The 9,710-nt window shown below is 34.5% G+C and overlaps 1 protein-coding gene across 1 annotated transcript; it reads right to left on the minus strand.

Moving 5' to 3' along the window:
* Positions 1 to 745: 745 nt before the first annotated feature.
* Positions 746 to 1,803, minus strand: LOC149541364 (uncharacterized). Its single transcript, XM_089796628.1, has 2 exons — positions 1,657 to 1,803; positions 746 to 1,536 (listed from the first exon to the last, which is right to left on the minus strand). Exons 1-2 carry the CDS (start codon positions 1,676 to 1,678, stop codon positions 851 to 853), a joined length of 708 nt encoding a protein of 235 aa, XP_089652754.1. The 5' UTR covers positions 1,679 to 1,803; the 3' UTR covers positions 746 to 850.
* Positions 1,804 to 9,710: the final 7,907 nt, after the last annotated feature.

A 9,710-nucleotide genomic window follows, 5' to 3' on the forward strand; every position in this document is an offset into this window, starting at 1 on the left:
TTTTAATATTTTATAATAATCGAATTAAGTCTTAATTATAAGCTTACTTTTTATTATGATTCTCATAAGTTTATATATAATTAACTTCCTACAATTTTATTACAATGAATTAAAAAAAATTACTTGAGTCATATTTAAACTTTTATAAGATTTAACAAATATGGTTTTGATTAATTTCATTATATTTACTTTTAAGGGGAGAATTGAAGGGAGCGTAATAGAGTGATAGAGTAATTGGTCAACTTGTGAGGCTTAATATGCCATGATCCAAATTCAAATTCATTTTGGTCCTTATCATTGGAAGCGTACCATGCTACCCCATAATACAAGACCTTCTCTCGGAATGGTTGGTTGAAGCATCCAAGGATCCAAGTAGACTTATTAGATTGCATTGGAGATTGATATATAAAAGTTCAAATCTTAGATTATAATAAATGTGTATATCTTACTATCAGCAAAACCATTGCACTTACTTTAAATGCAAGTACTAGTCTTAAAAAATGCATACTATGACATGTATTAGCTCCTCATTAAATTCTTCCTTTACATTGTCATAACACCTAAAAAATCTTTAGTCAAAATGTTAATGGTATCAAATTAACTTTGACAATACATACTTCAAAACAGAGATATCTTTCTGCTTTAAATCATGAATTTTAATAAAGCGAAAAAAACTAAATAGAGACACAGTGGAATCAGAGAGCAAGGCTTGATTCTTAGACTTAAAAGTGTTAAACATTCAAAATTGACTTAAATTACCAAGTTTAATTTCTTTCTTAATGTGAGAAAGTCTGCAAATAACAGTGCATCGACATTCCCTTCTAGATTTCTGTGTTGGATAGGACGCTGGCTAAAAGCCATTTAAGATTTCCTGTGCGTTAGCAAGTAAAGACGCCAGATCTGCAATGGTTGATAGTGGGGGTGGATTGTGCTGTTGCCGAGGATAAGGTTGCTGCAGATAAAACTGTTGCGGAGGATAACCCACATTAGGGTAAGGCTGCTGAGGGGGGTATCCCACGTTAGGGTAAAACTGCTGCGGGGGATAACCCACATTAGAGTAAGGCTGCTGAGGAGGGTAACCCGCGTTAGGGTATAACTGCTGGTGCGGGGGATAACCCACGTTAGGGTAAGGATAGGGAGGGTAAGGGTAACCACTCTGGTTGTAGGGAGGGTAAGGGTGAGGGTAAGGGTAAGGGTAAAGGTAACCACCGCCAGCAGTCTGTTGTGGAAAATAGCCCGGCGGAGGGTTGGCGAGGGGCGCTTTGTAATTTGGCTGAGCGTCCCCTTGCCCTTGCCCTTCCTCTTCCACTTGCTCTCCGTCTTCTTCCCGGGGTTTCTGGACACGTGGCCAACTTTGAAGGGGTTTCTGATTTGGCGCGCATCTAAGCGCAGGCGGCCCTCTGTGAATTGGGACACGTATGGCCTTGTTATACCCTTTTCTCTGCCCGACATATTTCTTTTTTCCTCCGCCCACTGCCACCCATTTTCGATCTACGCCGCCGCCTAAACCCTTGATCTTGGGAGAAACTCCAAAACCTGTATATCAGTTAGTCAATGTTATTCGCATCTTCACTCGATCGAAAAGAAATCGAACATGCAGAAGATATTTATATAATAAAAAGGGAATTATGTGCAGCAGAAACTTCTTGAGCATACCTAGTATAGCTGATTGCGCCATAACACCAAATGGTTCTCAACGTGGGTTGCAGTAGAATACCCTCCCTTCTCATTCATTTATAAGTTGAGAGGCAGAAAGAGTTATAACCGTAAAGAAAGGTCTGAATGCGTAACCGGAGCAACCCTCTAGTCCAATGTAGGACATCATAATTTATGATTTCTGTCCCTCTCGGACGCTAAAAGTCTTCTGCTATATGCAATTTTATTTAACGTTGATTACGTCGTACTGCAAAGTAGAAGCCAATGAGCTTGATCATCTACCGGTCAGGGAATGCATATAATAAAGCTCATCTGCCAGTCAGGAGATGCGTATAATGTGAAGGTACCTTACATGCTGAATTTCCATTACTGTAAACTGGGCTTTTATTTGTCAATCTTTGAAAATCTACCTAATTCGCAGAAGTCTCGTCGCAAAACATGGGAATCGTTGTCCGCTTCCTGGGATGACAGGTTTTAACCTCAATCGCATGACTTCTTTAGGAGCAGGAAATTTCTTAGAAGCAATATTTTAAGTCATTATTTCTTCATTAAAACACATGGTCAATATTTTAGGAAAAGCAATATTTTAAGTCATTATTTCTTCATTAAAACACATGGTCAATATTTTAGGAAATGGCTAAGTAGCCAATGTATTAAAAAATAGAAAACAAAAGAAAATGGTGACAGCAGATAACAAGACTATTTAATTAATCTGGTTGCACAATAATAGAGATTAGATAGCTTCTATAAATAGAGGACTTCCAGCTACAAATGAAGAGTCTAGAGTGTACATGTGGATGTTGTAATGTGACACCACTAACACTTTAACAACCTTGCCATGTGTTTGAAGACATATTCAATCATGCACACATATGGAGGAGTTAATTGCAGTTTCAGTTGCAAGAGGAGAACGACATGGACTTGGTCTATTCCAATGACTTTGTCCATTCCAACACAAAAGAATGGCTATTTATTACGTTAGAGGCATTCTGCAAGCTCCTAATTTAGCTATAGTATGATTGCCTAAAATATTGGGCCATGCCTACGATGGATGTATATATATATATATATATATATATATATATATATATATATATATATATATATATATATAAAAGTCTTCCTTGTATGCTAAAATAAACTTCAAAACACAGGCATCAAATTTTCATCGTATCCATCCCACCATTCTGAAATCACTATTTAACACATTTGTGTCCTGCCAAATAAAATATTAATTTCAAGATCATGCATGGGAAGCAATCTCCTATTGCAAAACAAAAATTAGAAGGGTTTATAGGGGAAGAGACCTAGTACTCCTCTAGCTAACTTTTCGCACCTAGAACTCCTAATCCGTATGTTGAAATTTGCCATTTTTTTTAATGAACCTTTGTAGGTGATAGAAGAGCTTAAAGCTAAGGTTTAGGGGTTTCCACATTTACGAAACTCTCTGTAGAAGTCATAAAGTGTGAAGTGTTCGAAAAGTGTCATTTCAAAATGTTTGTCTATAACTTGTTATGTTCACCTCACAATAGCCACTCATAAAAAAAGTAGTTTTTGCACAAATGGACCAATATGCAACCAAGAAAGCTACAATATGATCAACTATTAGTACATGTATTATCATTTTTTGGGGCTTTTTAAAAGCGGTATATAGGGGGAGCTATATTGAAGTAGTAGTCATTGAACCCCCAATAGCTACTGGGTCTCTTCCCTTATTTGTAGTAGTGTGAAATAGGAAACAAAGCCTCTCTTATGTCCTTGTTGTCCCTACTATCCATTCATGGAATCCCTTGTTATGCACAAAATGTTGTTATTCAAATAGACATACATCAAATGTAAATGCATTGGTTTTCATTTTATTTTAGGTATTTGCAACTTTTTTGGTAGACATATATGTGAAATTTTATATTATAGACAAGGTGTAACAATTGTTTAACAAAATGCGTAGACAAAGATGTCACCCAATGGGATGCTATGATTGCATAATATTCTCAAAATGGATAACTAGAAACCTTCAACATCCACCATGTTCATGTCCATCGATGACTCCAACAACAACCCACTCAAGAAGTCAGAGAGAGAATTCTTCTAGTGAAGAATTACCCCAAATCAAATTGTATACGTGAAAACCTAATTTGTCGGGAGCACATGTAAACAATAAAATGTTAGTAGCATGTGCATATAACAATATCAAAATCTAAATAACTACTAACTAACATTGTGTTTTACTACTAATGCAACCAATAAAAAGAGTCGTCGCACAACCTTAGAGAAGCTCAACAAGTGCACCCACAAGAGGCCTTGTTGGTGTGCTCTAGATTATGGGATGTGGATATGCTCTCCCAAACACAATTATAGAGAATCCCAATGATATGAAAATGAGTATGAATGATCCTATGCTCTATGAGTGAAAGAATGCTTTCAAGAAATGGTTATGAGTAAGCCAATCTCAAGAGGATTCCAAGAGGGTGTGAGATGAAAAATGGAATGCAAGAATGTAAGATAAATTACCAATGCAAACAATGAAATCTAAATCAACTACCAAAGATTAGTACAATGCAAAAAAAAATCTATAAGCTCTTGAAATCAAGTTAGCATAATAACAATGCAATGAAGGGAGATCTTTTGCTTGATACAATGGCTCTATTTATAGGATTTTGGAGAGGTTTGGGGAGGTGGCACCTAGGTGACATCCACATAGGAGACACATAAGCCATGCAAGGGTGGCAAAGGAAATTAATAAAGAAAGGGAGATAGCCCGTTGAATTTAAAATAGAAGGTAATGGGGGACATGTCATAGTGGAGGAATTGAAAATGAGAAGAGTGGGAGACATGTCATAGTGGAGGAATTAAGAATGGGGAGGGTGGAGGACATGTCATAGTGGAAGAATAATGTCATAAATTTCATAAACAAAAACATTTAAGAAATCATTCAAGTGGAGACATGTAAGAGATAAATGAATTAAAAATTCATTTAAGGGTTAGATGGATAAAGGGGAATAAATGATTTTAAGAAATCATTTATTAAAATTGGTGGAGGATAGGTTATGATTAAGATTAAATTGGATTGATCTTAATTGGGTTTTAAAAAACTTAAGCATGTGGAGGATTTTAAATAAATTGAATTTATTTAAAAGGGGATTTATGAGGTCACTATGCATTAAATGAATTTAACACATTAGGGGAGAGTATTTAAATTAAATTCAAATACATTGTGGAAGTGAACTTATTTAATTAAGTAAATTTAATTAAATAAGTAGAAGAATATGATAAAATATAATTAATTAATTAATAATTGATTACAGTGTCAAGGGAGATATTAAATTAATTAATATATCATTTAGGACAATTTTAAGTGTCTACACAAACCTTTGAGAAATGTTATTTCCTAAGGTCAATGGTATTGATCTCCACTCCAATCAACTATATGACTCCTATAAATTCTTGATAATAATTTATGCTCATCTCTTAGGGGTTGCCTCAATTTCTTTTATCTATTAGACAACTTAATATCTGACATCATACTAGATCTAGTCAAAAGGGATAGAAGATTCAAGGATTTATCAAATAACTAGACAAGAGACATCATTCTATGATTAATTAACATGTTCAAGTTTGTGTAGATTCCTTGAAACATGAGAAAAATCCAAAGTGATAGACCTATAGCACCCCCCTTTCATGAGACACTTGCATAACTCCCTCTAAAAAAGTAGAAGCCTTGCATTAGTAGTCTACCAATAAAGTGTCCCTTCTAAACTTGAACCACATAATGAAAAATATTAATTGAAGATGAACGATGGCTTGTGTCAAATTCCAACTCATAAGTTTTCTTGGAGCTAGTGTCCATCTGCCAAATTGAAATTACTAATTTAGCTAGGATAATCAAATTAGAGAAATTCGTGTATTTTAGTTCTAAAATACATTTGGGTATGATGTCCAATTGAGATTACCTCACATCCTCCTTGCAAATGGTCTTGTCATATCTTTATCTCCAAAGTTGCACATCATGTGATAACATGTGAAGGTAGTAATGTATACTAGTCAATTTCTTGGATGGTTGTCCATCTCCATTATCCATTGAGAACAGTTGATTTGGGGGAAAAGAGGGAGAGATAGAGAGGATATGATAGAAAGAGATATAGATGGGGAGATATATTAGTAAAGAGATAAGGAGATCTAGAGAGGATGCGAGGAAGAGAGCAATAAAAGGATAAGTACTTATAAATTAATCTTCCATACATCTACAATATACCCATTGCCCGCCAAGGTGTGATTGCTAGTTTTATAGGAGTTTAGACTTCAGTTTGACTGCCATGTTTTTCATGCAAGGCTAATTTCAAATTGAGGAGCTTTGAATATTCAATGCAAAAGAAAATTATAAATGTTTGTTATAAGCAGTTCTTTTAGTTTTAGGAGTAGGATATTTTTATATCGACACTTTATGAAAAATGACACTGTCCTATAACTTTACAAGCTGCAATAAGGTGAATGTTTCATACACATATTTTAACTATTATTGTTTTCCCCTAATGATTATACACTTCTCCATGCAATAAGAAAATGGAAAATTGGAGAGATGTTAATATAATAGACAACTTAACCTTGCATCTGCCAATATATTTATTATTCTTTATTATGTATTAAGTTAATTAAAGTGTGTTTACTATACAATGGAGAAAACGCCTATAAAACCTTTATTTTGTTTGTGATTTATTATTATATAATGATATGTCCTGCTTATTTATAGGCAAAGATTTTCAATTTTCTAATTTGTATTACTTGTTGCTTTCGACTATGTGAAATTAGCAAAATAGTTGTTTTTATCTTAAGGTTGTTAAAATATTTCTTATTAAAATTAATTTTTTTAAATTAATTTTTCTTTTCTCATTGGTGCGCATCATTTTTTTGATAGTATTTTACTTTTTTTTAAAAATTATCGATAATGGGTCGAAGCCTAGATACGTTATTAACTTTTGTTGTAATTAATAATTTTAATGTGTTAAGCTTGAGTAGACTCGAACCCAAGACCTCCCACATGAGAGGCTCACAAGTTACCATTGTGTTGTAGGCTCTTGCCTGTAGTATTTTACATTTTTCCACTCAGAAAATAAACATGAAAAGAAGTTTTAGAAGTGACATTCTTCTCTAACATGTCTATTGAGAATTGAAGTGGCATCATGCATTCTTGTGGCATTGTGCATGCTAGAAAAGTGTTATTTTCCTATGTTTTACATGCAGTTCTTTCCTACCCATCTTGAAGTAAGAAATCAATAGCAACAACACAACTAGCAACATTAATCTTTCCAATGTTTTGGCACTTAGGACCCAGTAGTTGTGGAAGGGATCCTCTCAACTATTTTCCTAGAAACTTTGAAGAAAAGTCTAGAAATAAGAAACCCCAAATATAGTTTATATTTGCACATGGGAGAGCCCATGGTCACGATACAAGGCTTTTTTATAAGATGAACTTAATTTGTATGTTATTTTTAGATTTTATGTAAAACTTAATTTATAAAGATTGTGTTAGATATCTAGTACAAATCTATTTGAAAAACCCTTGCTAGGTTTGTTTTTTCCAAGTGGAATTTAGAGGCATACATGTGGCATCATTGATATTGTGTCAATACAAAACATGGGTCTTTATCGACGAACTAGACCTAAGATAGCTTGCCATAATATGTTTTTGCAAGACATAGTTCTAGTGGTGGTCATCATTTTATAACTGAATTAATTATTATATTTGATTTTTTGATTTTTTTGATTGTTTATTCTTAATTTCTCTAGTGTATTTATTTTTTCAAATTAAAAAAGATGTGGGGAAAAAAATCCTGAGAGCTATTTCCACATCAATTGCTTTCAATCTTTGTTTTCGCCTTTTTCCTCATTGCCATCTCAACAAGTGGGTGGATTTTTTTATCTGTTCAGCACAAGAATATGCACCAATCACAAATAATTATTTTTAGGTAATTTACATATTTCTTAAGTTCTGTAATTTATTTATGATTTTTTATATTATAAAAATTGAATATCTTAAATTTGATTGACTCAATTCATTTTGTGTTATAGGAGCCCTTTTTTCAGAAGGTTCTCCATATTTCATATTTTTCAACTCAATTTGTGAATTGCAATATATGTTAAGAGTTCAATAATATACTATAGTTTTCTTTTTGTTCAATAAATAGATGAAGCCTTGATTAATTTAGCCGATAGGCTAAATGTGGAAACTTTGTTCTAGTATAATTACTTTTTTCGCTAAAAAATTGTTAGCCTTTGACCAATGATAAATTGTCAACCCTTGTCATTAATAATTTTCCAACCGATTTTCATTTCACTCCACTTTTAACTATTATTGTTTCTAATTATTTAATTTAATTTGTTATCATCTACACTATTAACTATTATTTTCCATTTAGGAATAATTCAGGATGTTATTCAGAAGGAGGGGTATAATGATGAGAGGATGGAGGAGGAAATATATATTCTATTTGAGCTTTGCAATTTTATTAGTCAAGAGAAGGCCTATTGGAAACAAAGGTCGAGGGCTATCTAGTTGAAAGAGGGGGACAGGAATACTAGGTTCTTCCACACCTCTACTTTGAAGTTCAAAGTTCATAATAGAATTAGCAACATCAAGAAGGGAGAAGTGGTTTTGGATAATATGCTTGTGATAGACCCCAATTTGGTGGAACATGACCAACTAGAAATGTTATCAAACATTCTAGCTTTGATCCAACCTAAGGAGAATGCGATGATTGGGGCTATTCCCTCACCTCAAGAAGTTGAACAGGTTGTCTTCTCTCTTGCAACTGAAAAATCCCCAGGTTTGGATGGGTTCTCATATTTTTTCTTCTAGATGTTAAGGAATGTGGTTCAACAGGATGTTACTAAAGTGGTGCAAGAATTATTTGGTGCTAGAAGTCTTCTTAAGGAGATTGATACCACTTTCCTAGTGCTTATCCCAAAGGTGGCAGGGGCAGACTCTATGGACCAATTCAAACCTATCAAATTGTGTAACTCTTTTTATAAGATTATTTCTAAAGTGTTGTCTTCAAGGATCATCAAGGTTCTCCCCTCCATTATAACTCCTCAACAATCTGGTTTTGTCCAGGGGTGATAAATCCTAGATTCTATTATGATTGTTCATGAAGCTATCCACTCCTTGGAAGAAGGAAAGAGAGAAGGTTTCCTCCTTAAGCTTGACATGTCCAAGGCATATGATCATGTGAATTAGGCCTTTCTCTTCAAAGTTCTCAGGGCCTTTGGTTTTAATTCAAGGGTTATCAAACTTATTGGTCAGTCGATGACAACCACTCTCCTAGTTGTGCTGGTTAATGGATCCCCCTCGGCCTTTTTCAAACCCTCCAAAGGTCTTAGGCAAGTTGATTTGATCTCCCCCATTCTCTTAATTATTTTGGCTAACTATCTTGGAAGGATGATATCTACTAATAGAATTGTGGGTGTTCTATCTAGTATGAAACCTTCTTCTGGTCCCTCAAGTTTATCCCACCAACAATTTTTTGATGACACTATAATGGGTGGGAAATCCATAGTTGGTGAAGCCAAGGTGGTGAAAAATATTTTGAGCTCCTACTCTAGGGGCTTAGGGTAGCTTATCAACTAGAACAAGAGCTTTGTTTTCTTCATAAATACTCTAACTAAGCACCATAGGAAGATTGTTGCTATTCTAGGCTGTGAAATAGGAAGTCTTCCTTCAAACTATTTGGGCCTCCCCATGGGTTTGAGGCCCCTTGATTCTTTCTAGAATAACATATTAGTCAGGTTTAATAAAAAACTAGCTGGTTGGAAGGGAGTCACTCTTAGCCAAGCTAGCAAGATTCAGTTGGTCAAAGCTACTCTCCATAACGTTCCAACCTATGTGATGAGTCTTTTTGGGATTCCAAGCAAGTTTGCGAATCTCATGGAGAAGATCTAGAGGAAATTTCTTTGGTCTAGATTGGAAGGCAACAAGTAGCTACAGCTAGTGGCTTGGGATAATGTGTGTCTACCAAAACAAAATGGTGGTTTGGGGATAAGGAAATTGTGTCCTTTCAACA

Source organism: Cupressus sempervirens, chromosome 8, assembly GCF_028749045.1.
Source record: "Cupressus sempervirens isolate cs-2001-9-10 chromosome 8, ASM2874904v1, whole genome shotgun sequence".
Classification (NCBI taxonomy): domain Eukaryota; kingdom Viridiplantae; phylum Streptophyta; class Pinopsida; order Cupressales; family Cupressaceae; genus Cupressus; species Cupressus sempervirens.